At 42.9% G+C, this 19,442-nt stretch overlaps 2 protein-coding genes across 2 annotated transcripts; both read right to left on the bottom strand.

The window, feature by feature from the left end:
- Positions 1-896: 896 nt before the first annotated feature.
- Positions 897-5,986, bottom strand: LOC139644382 (aquaporin-9-like). Its single transcript, XM_071519749.1, has 6 exons — positions 5,756-5,986; positions 4,995-5,121; positions 3,731-3,868; positions 3,320-3,438; positions 2,324-2,541; positions 897-1,881 (listed from the first exon to the last, which is right to left on the bottom strand). Exons 1-6 carry the CDS (start codon positions 5,855-5,857, stop codon positions 1,674-1,676), a joined length of 912 nt encoding a protein of 303 aa, XP_071375850.1. The 5' UTR covers positions 5,858-5,986; the 3' UTR covers positions 897-1,673.
- A 133-nt stretch (positions 5,987-6,119) lies between these two features.
- LOC139644385 (cingulin-like protein 1) lies at positions 6,120-17,739 on the bottom strand. The gene is made up of 19 exons (XM_071519752.1): positions 17,705-17,739; positions 15,461-16,537; positions 15,293-15,387; positions 14,492-14,597; positions 14,269-14,364; positions 14,008-14,156; positions 13,357-13,498; positions 13,055-13,267; positions 12,734-12,940; positions 12,492-12,596; positions 12,007-12,159; positions 11,396-11,566; positions 10,450-10,602; positions 9,206-9,295; positions 8,118-8,201; positions 7,613-7,737; positions 7,188-7,296; positions 6,918-7,081; positions 6,120-6,757 (listed from the first exon to the last, which is right to left on the bottom strand). The coding sequence occupies exons 2-19, from the start codon at positions 16,502-16,504 to the stop codon at positions 6,679-6,681; spliced, it is 3,285 nt and encodes a 1,094-aa protein (XP_071375853.1). The 5' UTR covers positions 16,505-16,537; positions 17,705-17,739; the 3' UTR covers positions 6,120-6,678.
- Positions 17,740-19,442: the final 1,703 nt, after the last annotated feature.

Genomic DNA, 19,442 nt, shown 5'->3' with positions numbered 1-19,442 from the left:
AGAAAAAACAAAACAAAAAAACATGGAATTTCACAGAATTTCATTAAATTAAATGCAACTTCCTGAAATTACAATTCCATTCCAATTCTGTTTCCTTTAGGTTTTTCCAAATTCCACTTCCAATTCCAGTTCCTCAGTTGAATTAGAACTGATGAGTTAATTCATGAATTGACCCCAACCCTCCACAGAGTCTCCACAGGATAACAGGAAGGCTCTCTCATACTGAGATACTGAGTGTTTTACCATTAATTTGCCATGTGTCAGTGCGCTCCTCTGAAATCCTCAGCTCTGCAACAATGACTGCAGATCTAACGGTTGAGTTCAAAGCAGACGTCCCAGTGTGTGTGTGTGTGTGACTCAGATCCTAGCTCTGCAGAAAGACATTCACTGGAGTGACAAGCTTGGATAATACACAGTAAATATTTTACAGCGTAATGCTCTGAGCTGACATTGTGTGGCGTAAACATCAACTAAATACAAATAATCCGTCTCATGTCAGAACTTGTCCAATTAGTAGCGAGTATTCAATCTGCAGCTATGAATCTGCTTTCCTGCTGTGGAGGTTTACTGAAAGATTCATGTGTCTGCTGTTACTGTCTCTCTCTCTCACACTTCATGAAACAGGAGACTTAAGAGCCTAGACAGTATCTGAGGAACTGAAAATGTTGGAGGGTTAATGGTGTTCATGCTACTAAGCAACAAGGATTACATCAACAAACTCAGCCACTGTGTGTTTTGACCGTTGTACAGTGATAAATCAAATAGATGCTGGAGTCCCACTGATAGAGTGATAAGAATTGAGTCTCTGATAATATGCTGTGTATTGTAAAAAAAAAAAAAAGAAAGCAAAATATCTTTCTAGAAATTGATTTTTCTATCAATTTTAATGTAGGCAAAACAACACTGAGTAAAAGTAACAAATATTAATGAACATGAAGGAGAATTCCTCATGACTTGCAAAAAAAAGAAAAGAAAATAATTACAAATTAGAACAGAAATAAGCATGAATATTCAAGTGAATACAGGTAATATCATCACAAAATACCACCACTGAAGAGAATGGGAGCATACCTGAAAAGGAGACTGACTCATGCATGTACAATTATTGCTCCAATACCTATTATTTCCACTATATCCAAGTGAAGGGTATTTGTATTGAATATTTACAACACAATATTTACAACACATATATGCAGTTATAACAAAGACACACAGGATTTTCATGTTTTTGTGACACATAAAACATAAAAAAACAACTAAGAAGTAGAGGGCACAGTCCAGTATGGGATTGAATTACGGGTAAGTATTTTTTACAAGGATAGTACAACTTTTTGCTTGTTTTCTGTGTTTCATAACAGCATCTGCACTGCTTATTGTGTATGAAAAGCTGCAGTTTTCATCTATGCGAAAAGGTTTTCTAAATTATTTTACCTGTCAGTTTGACCCTCAAGTGTTCTAATAGTGTCACCAGTGAGCTGGAAAAGCTGGTCTCTGCAGAGCGTTCAGTCACTCAGAAGTGTAACTACGGCCTATCCTGCTATAAAAGGGTTTGCCCATGAGAGTAAGCCTGTCCTTGCAGATGTACTGGGCCAGATTCACCTGACTGACAATAAAACAATGAATCTGATAGACGATGTACAAGACACTCCTGGAAGTTGTTATTGTTTTTTGTTTTAGCTCATGGTGATCATCTCATATTTGTCCTTCAGACTGCTGTCCTCGTCCTCCTCCTCTTCCTCCTCCTCTTCCTCCTCGTGGGGCTTCTCCGGCTCGTCGTGGCGGTGGTGGTGCATCTCGATGAGGAGGTAGTAGACGACGGCGGCGACCACGCCCCCCACCATGGGCCCCGCCACCGGGATCCACCACCAGTAGTCTGCAGTGCTGCGAGCGCCGACACATCACGTTAAAATAAAGCACAACAGAAGCAGCTTGAATCACACACAGTGCTGGCTGTCACTCAGGAAGCTGGCAGTGAGGCCGCTGTGGGTCACTGCTGCTGCCATGAGGCTGTTCATTAGCATCGACTGCATCTGATGGGTGCATGTGACATTATATAACCCTTTGGTTCACTCCAACAGCACACGTCTAACTCAACGGGTTTACTATGTGAATGTCGATAAAAATAAAGGGATCCAATTTGGAAGAGCTGGAAACAGGCTGACAAAGATTTCTCTGAACTTATGTTTCCATACTCCACCTAATATAATGTTTGTACTAATTTGGAATGTATCTATATTGTGATTTGTTAATTTGTTAATAAAACTCAGATGTATAACAATGAAATGCTAATCTAAGCTCCTCTGTATGTCTCTGTTACAGTTACCTGAACACCTCCATTCCCCATCCTGCCACAGCAGTGAACAGCCGGGGTCCCAGGTCTCTGGCCGGGTTCAGCGGGTAGCCGCAGTTCAGTCCCATAGACACACCGATGGCCATGATGATCAGGCCGATGGCCAGCGGCTCCACACCTTTGGGAGCTCCAATGTTTCCCCCATCAATGATAGCCAGGATGCACAAGACCAGCATACCGGTCCCCACAACCTGGAAGAGAGGCACATCACTTTATTTAGTAAACTGCAAAGTTAAAGATGAAAGTGTAGACTATCACCAGATCAACATGAAGCTTTACCCTCTATGGTTACAAAATGACCAGGCTGTTAGGCTAATAAAAATCAGATTTGCAGTGTTTCCTCTGTGGTGTCATGAGAGCAAGATAATTGCAACAACTGTCAGATAAAATCTGAAGTTAAAATATCAGTATGGCAGAATGTCTCCCCAAAACAGAAATCAGTCTACTCATGTTTAGAATCTATTTTTACTATTATTAAGTATCTAAAGAAAAACTGCAACCTGTACTAGAACCTCAACTAGGACCAAAACAGGAACAGATGTGCGACCAAAACTAAGATTACCTCTAAGCACCGCTGTTAATTACACTTTTAATTACATTGTTAATTAAAAATACAGAGTAGATATTAACATTAGAATATTCACACAAATTTGACTTAATTTAAGCGTTCACCTGATGCGGTTTTCAACAGATTCAAGCTGACAGACATGTTATTTTTGGATGGCTGCACCACCTTAACTAAACAGACTGAAAAGGGTGTTAAGTATAGATTTGACCTTCCAGTGAAAGCCAGGAAATGGGTCATTAGACCCAAAACTAAGCAGATGAGGGGGTGTTCTCAGACTAAGTAGGGCAATCAATTTGCATTAGCCACATTTCCTAGAGAAGGCAGCATTTAGTGGCTGAATGGGAGCGGCAGTATAACCAGAGCAGACAGCAGTGAGAGGAGGTCATCGGGTTACAGCTCACCTGATCAATGAAGCCGCCCAGGACCGACAGGTGTCTGGCAGGGTAGGAAGCAAAGATGTGACCTGTTGCATTGATGCCCGTCACCGACAGAATCCCACTGGTGAAGTCCATGAAAGCATCTGCGAGGACAGAAATATTGACAATTAAATAGCTGTAACTGTACACGGAGAATGCTTTTGTCCATTAGCCTCTAATCTCGATGGACGTTGTGTAGCTGAAACATGTTCACTATGCCAGCTGCATAAAAACAGACTCATTTTTCAAGAATGTTAGTTATTACGTTTTTGGGAAACTAGTTTTTGGGGAAACTAGTCCATAATGTGTTCTATCACCATATGCCTCATTTGTTACGGTTTAATATGCGTGCATGAGGAGAGTAAATGTGTGGCTGAATAAAACAGACGTATTCACCATAGTATAATCCAAAGACTGCAGCAGCTCCAGCAAAACCACCGAGAAACTGAGCAATGACATAGAAGGGAAACTTCCAGATCTTCAGTTTGCCCAGGATAACCATGGCCAGAGACACAGCAGGGTTCACATGGCCTCCTGGGACGCAGGACAAAGCAGAGAGTGAAAGAGGGGCGCTGGGGGTGGAGAAGGCTGGAGCGACAGGCCCTCCATCATTAGTTAGGCAGTCACATTTACGAGAGACAGCAGAAGGGGAGCAGCCCCGAGGGCGGTGCTGGGTTTTGTTATGTATGTGCAATGGCAAAGAGATAGAACAATGGTCACACATTATAAATGCAAAGTTTAAGTCAAAAAACAAAAGCAAGCAACATTTTTCAGTGCGTTTTTGTCAAATTGTGTAGACATTATTCCATTCTGCCCGCTTTTTGACCTGTTTGATTGTCTGTTCGTGATCTGTCCTCATGAAAACCATTCGATCCCTTTAGAGAACTGAATGTAGAACTGGATCTAGCTTCTGCTCAGAGGGAAGCAGTCTTGTTGGGACTGAGTCTGGTCTCTGTCATAGACAGATGAGTGTAGCCTATGATCAATGGAGTTTGCAGGACATTTAGTGCCCTGGGTTATGTACGACCTCAACGAGGCTGTGTGCGCTAGCTAAGAAATCAATGGCCAGTTCACATTCATTGAATCTGGACAGGAGCGCTGGCACGTTCTTGCTGACACTGGAGCCTTAGGTGGCACATGGCTGGACCAGCAGTCAGAGTTATGTTAGTACAAGCTGCAAACTGTATGAATAACACTGTTAATACTATTACAACACGTAAAGGAGAATAATGTGAGATTGTTTTATATGTTCTGGTGCAGGTTGTGTTACTTATTAATTAAATACATTAAACACATCATAGAGTCTGTAGTACTAAACAATAGATTATGTGCCACCATGGTTGTTTACTACAACAAAAAAGCTGAAAAGGCACACAACAAACTAATGTTAACTACTATATTATTAAAACTGACATGCCATTTTCAGTTGATTTGATGAGATGCCAATATCCAACAGGATGGGAAACTGATCACTGCAAAGTCCAATAACAATTCATTACTTTATATTGCACATGCAGAATTTTATGTCATGCAACTTAGGATACCATGCCAAATACCCGAGTTGGTCTGGTGTGTTGGCTCACATGAGTTAAATTGGGTGGAAATCTGCTGTTATTAAATACAGGTATTTGGCACTGTGGGGACTTTGCGTGATATTTACCTGACACTCCACCAGCCACATACACTGCCATCATCAGTCCCACAGAGAAGCCGATGTGGACGGTGAGCGGCTCGCCCAGGGTGTTGCGGCTGAGAACAGTCTGAGCGACGGAGCCACAGCCAAACAACTGACAGACAGACAGGAAGGGAAAAACAACTTTACACCCACATCCATTCAAGTGATTTGAATCTCTTTTGAAAGAGCATTTCTGAACATCAGATGAAACAGTCTTGACCTCGACACCAACCTGAAATATACACTACCAGTCAAATGTTTGGACACACCACGTTTCTTTATTTTTACTATTTAACACATTTTAGAAATAGATAGTAAAGACATCAAAACTATGAAATAACACAAATGGAATTATGCAGTGACCAAAAAAGTGTTAAACAAATCAAAACTATCTTATATTTTAGATTCTTTAAAGTAGCCGCCCTTTGCCTTGATGGAAAGGCAAAGGCTTTGGAAAGAAATTCATACATAGGCATCAACTTCACTATTTCTATTTGTCTAAGAAACAAATTTCAAGCATTTAAGCATAAGCCTTTAGATAAAAATGGCTTTAAGAGAATGAAAAACATAGTACATTCAGGTGTGTCCAAACTGTTGACTGGTAGTGTATATGTAAGTCCCCTCTGTGAGATCAACAGTAAAGCAAATACATTGTAAAGTATAAAGCACTATTGTGAAAGGTTCTTGTACTGTAACTCAGCCCAACCCAGCAGAAACACAATTTTATCAGATGAAATGTTACTTACAACCAAGACAAAAGTTCCCAGGAATTCTGCCAGGAATTCCTTGAGTATTCCATGTTTCAGAGCACAGTGTTGCCTCATGCTTCTCTTGTGTTTTATTTCCATGTATCACTGTGCCAACCGCTGTCAGAACTGCCAAATGTCCAGCAGTGTGAACCTCTGGAGTTGATCAGAGCCGTCACGTCTAATCCCCACCTCTGCCCATCCGCAGCCATTCAGCACAGATCATTGATCCGCTTGTAAAACCCATCGCATTCCTCTTCGGCCTCGTCAAAACACTGTTTTCAGGACAGAGGCCAGACGGGGTGAACGACAGGTGTATTTTATAAAGGGAGCGAGTCTAATCCAACCTTTTTGTTTGGCATTGTATCTAAATGAACTGTTAATTTAAATCTGATTTTCTTTATTCATGTGTATGGTCACAGAAAGCGCAGACAAACAATCAGCATGGATCATAATAATCCCTGATTTACAGAAACAGCATACAGCTGGATTCATTTGTTTCAAGAATTGCAGTGTATGAATGTGAGTGAATGTTGGGGAAGCATCTTAGTCCAATTATTCATTACTCTGAGATTTGCAGTTTGCATCATATTAACTCACACAGCAATGTAATAACTTAGGGAACAAAGAATTAATTTGAGTAAATGTAAATAAGCCGCAGCTATACGAGCTTGCTGGTGTTCACTGCGTTGTAAGAGTAACATCAGTGTTTGTCAGGACTGTTTGAGTAATGCAGTTATAAATATTGCCACTAGAGGCCAGCCTTGGCAAGATGCCATGCTGTCCACAACTGGAAACATGATAAAGTCACACCTGAGTTGTTAGCAGAATTATGTAAAATTATCAACACAAGGATTCCTCACAGTAACTCCAATGTCTCTAAATAAAGTTCAGACTGTTTGACAGCGTTTTGCTTTCATCAGTCAGTCAGAGCCAAAGTCGTCGACGTCGTTCATATCATCCTCCACAATCATCATGAGTGGGGTTGATTTCTTCTTACGCCTGTTTATGGGAAAATAAACATTACCAGCATTAAAGATCAGGATGTGGTTTTGGTAACTAATGTAATACACATGCATGAACATCAGAGTACACATATTCACATACACACACACACACACACAGGCACACAGAGGCTCAGTGGAAGAGTGCGAGCGGTCACCTGATCTCGCTGCGCAGAGCGCTGAGCTGGCCGTGGAGCTGCTCGTTGGCCTCTAGCTGCTCGTCCAGATCTCTCTGTAGCTTCTTTTTCGCATGTTCCAGACGCTCGATCTCCTCCTCCGCTTCGTCCATCTGTCTCTTTGCTGTCTTCAGTCTCTGAGTCAGCTACAGAGTTCACCAAAGTGAGATATCGAATCGTTTTAAGTCTGCTGCCTGTTCCACACTTCATGATAACTTCTATGTTTTTTTGTGGTCAGTTAGAGATGCCTACCTGGTCTCTCTGGCTCTCCAGAGTGATGTGTTCTTCATCCCCCTGCATCTTCATCTCCTTCACCCTGCGCTCCAGTTTGCGGTTTGCTTGCTGCAGGTTGTTGTTGTCTCTGAGGATACAAGCACCAAGAGATCACATCACTTCAGGGGGGTTCCTGTAACTCAACACCCTGCCAGTGTGTTCACACCAGAGAATACCCTCACTCTTACAACCTTGCATTACAATGCAGAGGGAAAGTGATATCAGTGGGTTCAGTGCTAAACTACTACCATCAAGTATCTGATACAGCCATTATCCGGCACACAAATAAATAATACAGTCTTCAAACTGTTATCCTAATTTGACACATCAAATACAGCACAAACAGGAACATTAAAAACTGTATACATACATAAGTGGTTTTAGGTAAGAGTGATAGATCTCACCTCTCTTCTCCTTGCAACCTCTCCTCTAGTTCCTGGATGCGGGTATTAAGTTTGGAAACCAAGGAGTCCTGGTTGCTCCTCTGGGACGCCTCCAGATGAGTCACTCTGCTCCGCAGGTCTTTATTCTGATCGAGGACATGAAACAGAAGAATGTCACGGACTGGGCAAAGTTAAGGTGGTTTACTCTAAGATTTAGATGCTAACAGAGCGGGGTGAGTATGGATATCTGATATTAGCACTGTTCTGGGTTAAGCCCACTTCAGTGCTAGATAGGTGGGGTTTGCCATGCTACAGATGGGCCAGAGTGCCAGATGGTTTCAACATTCACAAAAAATATTTTAAAGACAATTTTGTTTACTTTCCTGTGATTGGCAACTTTACCTGACACTATCTGCATTTTCCTGATGTGGCAAACCCCAAATATCAGGCACTCCATGCAGGTTCAAAGACAGTGACCACTATTTTGCAAATACTATTGGACACAGGTGTGGTGTCCAGGCCGTACCTGTCTCTCCAGGCTCGCCTTGTCACACTCCAGGTCCTGCCTGACTGCTCTCTCCTGCTGCAGCTCACTCCTCATCTGATCCATCTGTCACACACAACCAGCAGGGAGTCAATACAGTATGTAGCTACTGAGAGCAGATGACAGAAAGAGAAACACAGTTTTATACCTACATTCACATGAGGACCTATCACAGTCTCCCAATGAGCAGCTAATAGAGCATATGGTCGTAACATATAACCCTGGAGGGTTTGCTGGACTCTTTAATCAAAAGCGTCTTACTGTACAATGAGTGCATGCAGGTTCACCATGGGTCGGCCCAGTGGGAATTAAACCACTAACTCTTGCATTCTTAGTGCCAATTTCTACCCATGGAGCTGCAGTATATAAAGACATGTACATGACATGTTGTCAAAAACATGGCTGTACCTCATTAAAAAAAGGGCAGGACCTGACGATAAACAATTTCAGGTTCAATGAGAAGTTCCCAGCCTAATTCCTAAAACCAGAGGAAATGATGTCTGGTCTGACCTGCCGCATCAGACAGAGAGCGGGATCTAAACTCTCTCTTCTCTAATAACATTCAGAGGCCCAGTGAAGGGAGTGTGAATAGCTGCTCACAATAGTTAGCTCTTTTTTTGTCTTTCCAGTTCACCCAAAACAGTGTTTTGTGTCAATTAGTCTGCACCACTTTGCTCCCATGAATGGTGGCCTACTTTACAGACGAGCGGGACGTGAGGCGCTTATGATTACATCAGTGATGAACAAACATACATGAAGTCAGTTCAGTCATGTTCTGAGGCTGTCACACAGTGAATGTTAACAAGCGGAGTAGAAACTTGCTTCCCAACCTATTCTGGACACACTGAGTCAGCAGCTTTCAGTGTTTGGAGGGAAATCTGAGACTCAGCCTTACATCTGTTTATGATAAAAACCTGGCTATGTTCAAACTTGAGTCGTGGCATCATTCTCTTACGGATAGGTTACCTCTTAGTAATTGGGGAAATGATATGCATATATGTAAGCAAATACAAAATGAGAGCACTGTCTAGACAAATGTAATATGGGAGAGGCTGAGGGACTGGACTTGCCTGGTCTTTGCTTTTGTCGACTCGCTCCATCAGGCGGTCAGCACTGCTGCGCTCCTCACTGAGATCCTCTTCCAGCTGACTGATACGTCCCTGAGAGGAGAGGAAAATGTAAAAAAAAAAGTGCCAAACCATCAAAATACTAATTTATATTACATTACATGATAACGATTACCAATACACAGACTCCCTTGTGCCATTAAACTAGGGCTGGGGTTAGAAACCTGGCTCAAAAGGTGATGGTGAGAGCGGGCGTATTGTTGGATTTATAAAGTGATACATGGAAGGGATTATGGAAACAAAGAAGAAAATAATACTTGCAAAAACTGTAAGAATTAAAGATAAAAGACAGCTGGTTGTCACTTCTAGGAAGTCACTTTATCTTTGATAAGGTGACTTCAGACTTCTGAGTAAACTCAGACAGGTCTGATAACTTTAACAGTAAACACAAGCTTCCTCGGTCGATACCCAGAGTCAACAGACAGCGTGGCGAGCACAGTGGTGTCACTGTGTAATGTTTTGTCATCAGCAAGACAAACAGTGGTGAGGTGTGAGGTGTTGTGGCCATGGCTCTGCTCAGCACCCTCATAATTCACAGGGACAGGCGGGTGCAAATACAGGCACCTGAAGAGGTAAACACTTCGAGACACATAATAAACTAATGCATGTACTAATTGTAAGTAAAGTGTAAGTAAAATTGCTAATTCAAAGCTCTCAATGGATATTATGTTTGGAAAGTTAGATTTTGGTGTATCTAAGCATCGTTATGTACGATACAATATGATAGAACTTTATTGTCCTATATCTCTGTTGTCATCTGAAAACCACCTAACTCCAGTCTGGGGAGATTTTCATGTTTTAACTCCAGGATTAAGGAATTTAAGGATTACATGATCCTCTGTGGGTTGAGAAAAAGTCTCTGTCCTTTGGCCAAATGAAACCCTTTCAAAACCCCATTGGATAAACACAAAATTCATGGCTGTCAAGCTAAAAATAAGGCTGTTGGAGATACAAGGTTTTTCACCCAACAGTAGCGATATATTGATATTCATGTTGATGCAAATCTAAATTCTATTCTATTCTATTTGCTTCACGATGAGAAAAGTATAATTATCATTCTATACACAGTGAAATAAGTATAATTATCAGTATATTTCTATTTATCAGTATAAGTATATCAGTATATTTATCTTTAGAGAGCATCTCAGGTCAGTGATTTTCCTGAGCTGAGGTTCCAGACTCGTTACCTCCATGAGTTTGACCTGTCGGCCTCGCTCCTCCACTCTGGCTGAGTTCCTCTCCTCCAGCTCCTCCACCCTCTGCTCCAGCTGCCGGCCCCTCAGCTGGGCCTCCTGCTGCTCCCTGCGACACCGCCGCAGGTCTTCCTCCAGAGGAAGCAGCTGAACACAGAGCAGACCGCAGAATAAACACACACGCTGAGATACGGCAATATGCAATTTCTACCGTCAGGCAATCAGACGTTATCAAGTAGCACGGGATTAATCAAGTCTGGTAACGAATCCAAGTCTACATGTCTTACGTCTCTCTTATGGATCTCAGGCTGCCAAAATCAGTATCATCTTTTAAGTCACTCGTTAAAACTTACTTTTATGTAAAGGCATTCTCTTAGTGCGGCTGTTATTCCTTCTCTTTTATTATTTTACATCATGATTTATTATTTTCATTGTCTCTTTTATCCTTGTTTTATCCTCTTCATTATTTTTTTTTTACCTTTTGCTCTCATGTTTTATGACTTTGTTTTTTAACTCTGTTTGTGATTTTATCTTGTTTTGTAAAGCACATCGTAACCCTGGAAAAGTGCTATATAAATAAAGTTTATTATTATTATTCCTGGGTCATTTTCACACAAGTACATTTTACATTTCTGAAACTATGTTTCCATCCACCCCCACACACAAAACTTGTAAAACTTGTATGGGAATCCCCTCAGCACCTTATCACAAGAGGAATGCTGAACCCACAAGACAAAAAAGGAAAAGGAGAACGCGTGGGTAATAAAACACAGAGGTTTGCATTATATATCACATACAGATACTTTTGTTTTTTTGGACCTCACTCCTTTTCATCCTGGCATTGATTTTTGTATGTTATGGGATGCATGTAAACACTTTTCTGCTCCTAAGAATGCTGAACCCATCTACTGATGAGTCAGAGGGGGAATGCGTGCCACACCTCTTCCTGCAGTTTTTTGGCCGTCTGTCGAGATTTCTCCAGCTCCACTCCCTTTTCCTGCAGCTGTCTCCGCAGCTCGGCCAGCTCCCTCTGACTCTTCTCTCTGGCCTCGTCCACCAGGTTCTGAAGTGTGTCCGTCGACGCCTCGCACTCCTCCATGATGCTGTTCATCTGGCCACACGGACAAACAGTAAGCAAAGAGATGCTGCAGTGAGATAACTGGACAGTCTTGGGAAATATCATATACAGCAGATGCATCTTATGTATTTGAAAGATGCTGTCCAAGTAAAAGAAAGATCAGCTGTTTCTGTTGCTCTAAAGAGACTTCAATGTTAGTGGAACAGATTATAGATGAAGAGTTTCGTTTCAAAATGCGATATGAAAAATGACACCCACTCTCCCACATTGACTGCTGGCATGAAAGTTAAGCACATTATGGTTAGTACTAAAATTAGGAGTCATCTTAACACATTTGCTTATAAAATAGTTCATTTTTTGAGGACAGAATCATTTATGTTTTCAAATATTGCTTGACGAACTTTAGGTAGCAACATTTTTCCAAAAGTGAAAAATGTCCCGGTCCCGGTCCACCTCTCCACACCTCCTCTCACCTTCTTCTGCAGTTGCTCCACAGTCCTGTCCTGCTGCCTCCTCTCCTCCTCCAGTTCGCATTTTGTCCTCCACAGCTCCTCGATTTGTTTCCTTTCATCCTTGAGCTTCTCTTTCAGGTCCCTGTGCTCATGGTTGAGTTTGGTCAACTTGCTCTGTCAGAGGAAAACAGAGGGGAGTGTGTGAGTTTCCAGATCTGTCTAAAATAGTATTATAAATCAAGTCAAATTGTTCTCATACTATAAATCCGACCTGGTATCCAGCCCATATGAATCGGAGTTTTCAGCACTCTTCAAATTTGCATGGCGATTCATAATTCATTCATAAATCATCCTTATGAATCGCCATGCAAATTTGAAGAGTGCTGAAAACTGCGATTCATAGGGACTGGATACCAGGCTAAATCCAACCCATATGGTACTCCAAACTCATGGAATTATTCGCAGATACTATTTGACCCAGGTCTGTGAGTTTCAAAAGGACTTACCTGCACATCCTCCAGGCGAGTGAGCAGGGATTGGTTCGACTGACACATCTCCTCCTCCTTCCTCCTCACATCCATCAACACTGCCTCCACCTGCTGCTTCTCTCTCTGTGGAACAATAAGCATACAGTTAAAGATCTGAATATTCCACATCAGAACTTACACCTAGAAAGTATATCAAATATCTTCAAATGGGACACACAAAAAGTTTTCCTTCAAAATGAAGCCCCCCCCCCCCCCCCCACCTCCAGCTGGTTTGCTCTTTGCTCCAGGAGTTTCTCCAAGTCTTTGGACTGCTGGATTGTGTGGCTGAGCTGATCCACCTTGCTCTCCAGGCCCTGCACCTTTCCTCTCAGCTGGTCTCTCTCCTGGCTCAGCGACTTCACCTGCGCCTTGGCTGCACCTCTCTCCTCGTCTGCCTCCACCTTCTCTTGGCCAAGCAGATCATTGCTCTAGGAAACAGACAGAAAGAAATGAATGATTGATAGCATGAGAGGCAAAATAATCCCCCTTTAGGCTATTGGAAATAAAGAGAAATTAGGAGAAATTTAAGTTTTCCCTATTACCTCTTTAGCCTGCTCTACAGCTCTCAGCAGCGTCTGGACCTCCTGTTCAAATTCTTCCTTCAGTGTGGCCATGTCTTTGTCATGTGTTTCCACCTCCTCCTTCAGCGCCCCCTTCAGCGCATTGAGCTCCCTCTCCCTCCGGTGCAGCACCTCCTCCTGCTCCTCCTGCACCTGTAGGATCTCCTGAAAGTCCACCCGCAGCTGGGCCAAATCCTGACACAGACATTCATCAAATATCACGACCTGGAGTCCAAACACAAAGCTTTGCAGTTGCTATCGATTTGTGTGGTGTATCTCGTTACCTTCAGCAGGACTTCTTTCTCTGTATTTACCACCTCCATCTTCTTGGCCTGGTCCAGCTCATCGTGCATCTCAGACAGCTGCTGCTGAAGGTCTTTCATCTCGGTCTTAGATCTGTCTCTCTCCGCCTTCATCCGGGCCAGCCTGACACACCACACAACAACGCAAAATATGCAGGAAAGAAAGACCTTTTAGTCCTATAGTTCGTAACAGTTCTATGGTTTCCAATGCAAAACATCACATATTATTTGATACTTCAATGTTTCATGCTACTGTTTTTTTTCAAAGCTGCACTACGCAAACAAGAATCATGTAACGTGACATCAGTAAACGCTCATGTTTACCAACCCGGCCAGCCTGTCATCGCTTTATACTAAAGGGACGAGAGAGGCAAAATATCTAACATCGGTGAGTCCAGGTTTCTCTGAACAGAGCGCTCACTTGCTGCAGTTTAGGAGACCGTTTGTATTTCATTTCTATTTGTCAGTGCATTTGGGCAAATAAGATGGATTTTCGGGGTTTAAATTAGGAAGGATCTCTTGTGCAACCCCACTTTGTGATTTAAGCTGATAAGTTTGTTGTATTTTTACATAAAAATCTTACCTAGTGCAGCTTTAATTGCACATTTAGCTGAATAACTGTTAAGTCCTTACTCTTGTTTGGTTGACTGAAGTTTTTCCTCCATCTCAGCCAGTCTGTCCCTGAGTTTGTTGAGCTCCGCCTGACTTTTGGCCAATTCCTCCTGAAGGTTCTTCCTCTCTGTCCGGGCCTTTTCACAGGCCTTGGCCAGAGTCTTTTCATTCTGCAGAACATACACACAACAGAAAGGAACATCGTAAAATCCAGGAATACAATAGAAGAAGAATAGAGTAGAATTTAATAGAATAGGTTTTAAGGATGGGACTGCTCTATACCTTTGTCTCAACTTGCAGCTGTTTCTTCAGCTCAGACACTTCTTTCTCCAGTGCTGCCTGTTTCTCCTGCAACAGCTTCGCCTCAGCAGCATGATCCTACAGTTATTTGGAGGAAAAGAAGTCCAAGAACATGATATCACCTTCTGAAGTTTCTAGTCAAAGACACATTCTCATGCTGAACAGTGATCAACAAGGCCAACAACCGTCTCATCCCAAAGCTCACTTTCTCCTCCTCCTCCACATTCTCAGCAGTCTTCCACTTCAGTTTGTTGATCCTTTCAAACAACAGGTTGACTTTCCTCTGGGTGGTGGGATCATTATCAGTTGTCCTGAAAAGCAGGAGAAACAGCCAGTTCAGCAACACATTAACAGTATTAACAGTGTAAAATCACATTGTTCTTGTCTAATTGTGACCGAGAAAGTGAAAGTGGTGGAAACTGGAGGGAGGAAGTCTGAGAATAGAGTGAAAACTGTAAGAGCCCTTGTTTTAACGCACAAGGGTGTTCAGTCAACCTGCCCCGGATACATAGAGGTTTTTAAAAAATGATATCTATACTTCAGTGCAGGGGTTCAAGCTGGGTACTGATGCGTCTTCAAAGTATTCCACGCTCGCGCAATGTGGAGGTAAAGGTGAAAACCATATTTCATCGGCGCTGTGGAAATCAGTTCATGCTCTGCATTCCTAACTGCTGTGTGTTTGAGCACAAGCAGCTGTAACAGCACAGCACCCCCTTTATCTCACTGCACTACATGATCACACCCACAGGCTAATCATCAAAAGGTGGCTATGGTATGAACAATAAGAGACGGTCATATGGAATATTTCTTACTTACGAGGTCAGCCAAAAGAGTGTTTCAAAATAGTTAAGATAAGATAAATATAAAAGATGAAAGAATAAACAAAGAATTAAAATGTGGAAAAAGAGAATGAAGATCAAGTTGCATAGGCAGTGCAGAACAAAAATGTTCTGAGCCTAGTTTTAAACTTTCAGATGAAATCATACATTAAGTTAGATTGGCTTACCCATCCTTGAGGTAGGTGAACAGTATTTGTTTTGCTGTGTCTTCATTCGGGTCTACTGAAAGCTCTTGCTGTCCTTTCAGAAGATCAGGAGTGACCTGGTTACAAAATACATAGCAGATAAATACAACCTTTTAAATGACGACTGTGCCTCGTAGTAAAACTCTTTACCTGTGTGTCTCTCTCGTCAGATTCAGTTTGGTCGCTGGGCGATCTGGACACAGAGGATTTCTCCAGTCTGTTAATCACTGTCAACGCCCGCGGAGACATCGGCTCCTTTCCGTGTTGTCCTTTGAGCAGCGTGGTGGACTTGCTCTCCTCTCTCTGGTTTGCCAAGCTGGATTCTCCGCTGAAGAACCGGGCCCTGGGCGACCCAGGAGCACGCGTCCCACCTGAGGTCTCGCCCCTGATGCCCTTCAGAGAGGAGGTGGCGCTGCAGGAGGAGGAGGAGGAGGAGGAGGACACAGAGTCTGACCTGCGGCTGCTGTCCACACTGCGTGACCTCCTGCACTCCTCCGGGTCCAGTCTGTTCCTCGGGCCACACCTTCCCCTCCGCTGGGAGCTGTTAAACCGATCTATCAGCCTCCCGACGGAGGAGAAGGAGTCTGTGTCCACTGAGTTTGGGGACTGTGCAGGGGTCGCTCCGCCCGAGGAAGGCGCCTCGCTCTGGGCTTCACCCTGGTCTCCCCCGGGGCCCTCGGCAGGCAGAGGGATCTTGGCTTTGGTCGCTTTAGCAGCCTGGGTCGTCTCAGGCGGAAGGCCGGTGTGTATTTGCCCCGGTCGGGCAACTGAGGAAGTTTGTGACGGGACGAGGAGGTTGAGGTTGTTGCTGGCAGGATCGTAAGGTCTGAGAATCTCTGGGTGTCTCTGATAATGAAACGCGCCGGAGGCCGCAGTCCTCTGTGACTCCCTAAACTCAGCTGGTGAACGTCCATACTGCGCCGGTCTGTCAGCCGGTCTTTCGTCCACAGACTCGCCAAGCGGAGACGCCCTCGCCACGCCTGGGTTGTACCCGGCCTGGTGAGTGATGACAGACACGTCCCTGTGGCTCTCCTGCCCGCCGCTGTTCAGAACCACATACGGGTGACCTTTGAGCCCTTGGACTTGCACCCTCACGCCGAATAAGTCGTCGTGGCTTCCTCTGGAGCCGTGCTGCTGCATGTAGCCTCTCTGCAGCCTGATGTCTGGAGAACCGCTCATTCTGTGAGACTCCATTCAGACAAACTCCTTAACTGGACAGTTTCACAGCTGTGAAGAAACAGGTGGGTAAGTGTTTATCATGATGACACTTGCATGAACAAAGTGAGCAGAAAGGTCTTGCATGGGAAGGTGAATTGAAAACTGATGCATCATGGTACGTGTTTACAAAACATGCGAGGCGGGTTTGAGCTACAGTGGGACAATGACAGGCCAAGAGCAGCTCACACAGCTGCACTCAGCCAGACAGCAAAGATAAAGACAGAATAAATGGACACTGACAAGAGGTCGATATTGCTGTGCAATGAAAACAGTTCCTTCTGTGTGTGCTGATGACAGTGTACTATTGTACAGCCAGAGTTGAGCCAACTACATGACGACTACGTCCTGGCCCTGGTCTCCAGTGTCGTCACCCACTTGATGGGTAACACTTGAAGAAAGTGTTGATCAACAAACATGTTACTGTGAGGCTGAACAACCAGAAGAACACAAGATGTATTGTGCAGCAGACAATATCTACTTAAAGGCACCATCCTGAGCGTGGCTGCTTAATGAATAAACACTGGATGACAGGTTTGAGACCGCAGTTTAGTCTATTACACCGACTCAAGAACACTAGAGTTGGGTTCAGCGACATAATTGTCAAAATGAAGATATCTCCATATACAGTGAGACTATAAGCCATAAGTTCAGCATTTTTTTAGTTTCAGGCTCAAACTTTGGAATTTTGTCGCCAGCTCTCAAACAAGGAGGCTACAAAACAAACCTAAATTTCGCATTTCGTATCAGTTCAGAGACAGCTGGGTTTATTAATATGAACACAGATCCTAAATCTGTAGACCTGCGCTTTGTCATCCGGTTTTGCTTGATGATATTGAACTTCAGTTCGCCTCGCCCTTTTAACGTGAAACAAAGCGGTATGATAGAGTAACATTATGGAAAAAAAAAATATACTACACTAATCCTATGACATTTTAAAAGAATGCTATACAAACATCATAGCAAAAGTATAAATCCCTGTAGGTGTATTATAGGAGCATAATAGTGGTACTATAGGAGATTTAAAAAATCCCTTAAAGTCCCTATAAACTCACTGCTGAGCACCGCAGACACACTATAAAAAGCCCCTGTAGAAGCGTTAGGGTGATTTTTCGTCCGGGTAGTTTGGACAAACGGTAAACAGGTTAAGAAAGAAATTAATCCAAGGCGTAAACTTACCAGCTTTGGGCGCTGCGTGCTGTGTGAGCGGAGTCGTCTGGACAAATAAGAGCAGTGCGCTCAAACTGCCCTGTGTCCGGTGTCCTGTCTCCTCCCGGACAGGAAGAAGCGCTCCGGCGTCAAACTGCATTCACTGGTTGGTTTACGTCAGACTGAATCCACCTAACTGCTGTAGGATGGTTAATATGACATATGAATATTGACGAATATATGAATATAATAGAGCTAAGAATGATTAAGCCTACTTACTTTTACACTGACTTTACCAATTCATGCTTGCAGTGTAAAGTATACTGAAACTGAGCAGAATTATACATAGAAGCAGTGAATCCATAAAATAGCTCATTTGGACTCGTGGACAAGACAAAGTACAAAAACATAAAGGATTAAAAAGCATTAAAAGATCAGCAGAATAGATTTTTTAAAAGTTATATGTACACAACAAGGTTCCTACAGATAAGTGTAGCACAGACTGTTGACAATATAGCCTCTAGGGAACTGTACATATTTCTATGTAATGATATAATATTCTTATAATGTTAGTAGCAGCTAGATGGTTTTAATCTGACACAGAATCAAATTTTTAATAAATTGTAAGGTGTTTCAGTTATTTTGTCCATCCACACACACACACACACACACACACACACACATGACTGACCAAAACAACTGTAACACCTAACAGAATATGAATATCAAGTAGCTCATAAGCGGTAAGGTCACCCTTGGATTTACAAGACTGTTCCCCTTCACAGCAGCTTCACTCCTCCTTGGGATGCTGAACTGTGTGCAGTGGGACATTGGACCATTACTCAAGACGGAAAGCCTCTTAGAGGGATGAAGGAGAACTTCCCGTAAAGGTTCAAGGATGTTTGGGGAAACCATTGAGGGCGTCTGTGTGTGTGTGTGTGGGGGGGTGAATTATCATCTTGGAATATGGGAAAAACATGAGGGAACAGTGTTTGAACCTGGTCCTGCAAAATGGCTTCATAGTCCTTGGCCGTGATATGACAGAGTAGAGCAATCATTAAACAAAGCTGTGTGATAGAATAACCTTAGGGAAGAGAACTATCGTCATCCTATAACAAATTTTAGGCATCTTTCGTCTTAAATTTCTCCAGATGTAAACCCATCCAGATATAAAAAAGGGTGAAAGACACCTCATCAGATCGTATTGCTTTTTATCATCGCTCAGGGATCCAGGTGTTGTGCTCCTTACACCAGGTTATGCATTTTGTAAGTTGGCCTTGGATACATGCAGTTATTGAATGACAGCCCTCTGAAGCTCATAACATGCAGTTTTTGTGTTACAGGGGTGTTGATTGAATCCCGTGTCATTTTTGAGGCTGTAGTTTTGTGGTGTTTAGAAACTATCCTGTTAAGTATATTGTCTTTCCCTGTCAGTGAGCTTCGACTTGCCATCATTGTTCCTCTTTGCTGATGCAGTTTGTCTGTTGTCATGATTTTCCAGACTGAAATTTTCCATGATTTCCCCTTTGCTGCACTGAACAATTTTGCTGGTTTTGTGACTGAGGCACCAACTATTTAGCCTCTTTGTAACTAGTTTCCTCATATTGTTTTGAAAACTGACGTATAAAAGTGGCGATTTTCAGACCTCTTTTAAAGCTGACATACTGATAAGGCAATATGCCTATAGTAAAATTATATGTATATACACTATACACAATATACGGGCCTATGTGTGTGTGTCTGTGTATTGTACCCTTCAAAAAATTTA

This window comes from Centroberyx affinis, unplaced genomic scaffold (genome assembly GCF_046629955.1).
Source record: "Centroberyx affinis isolate AG114_WGS23_722 - 3 ecotype Tasmania unplaced genomic scaffold, CSIRO-AGI_Caff_v1 ptg000731l_1, whole genome shotgun sequence".
Classification (NCBI taxonomy): Eukaryota; Metazoa; Chordata; class Actinopteri; order Beryciformes; family Berycidae; genus Centroberyx; species Centroberyx affinis.
Note: the sequence above shows the minus strand (reverse complement) of the source record. Positions and strands in the feature narration are given on the sequence as shown.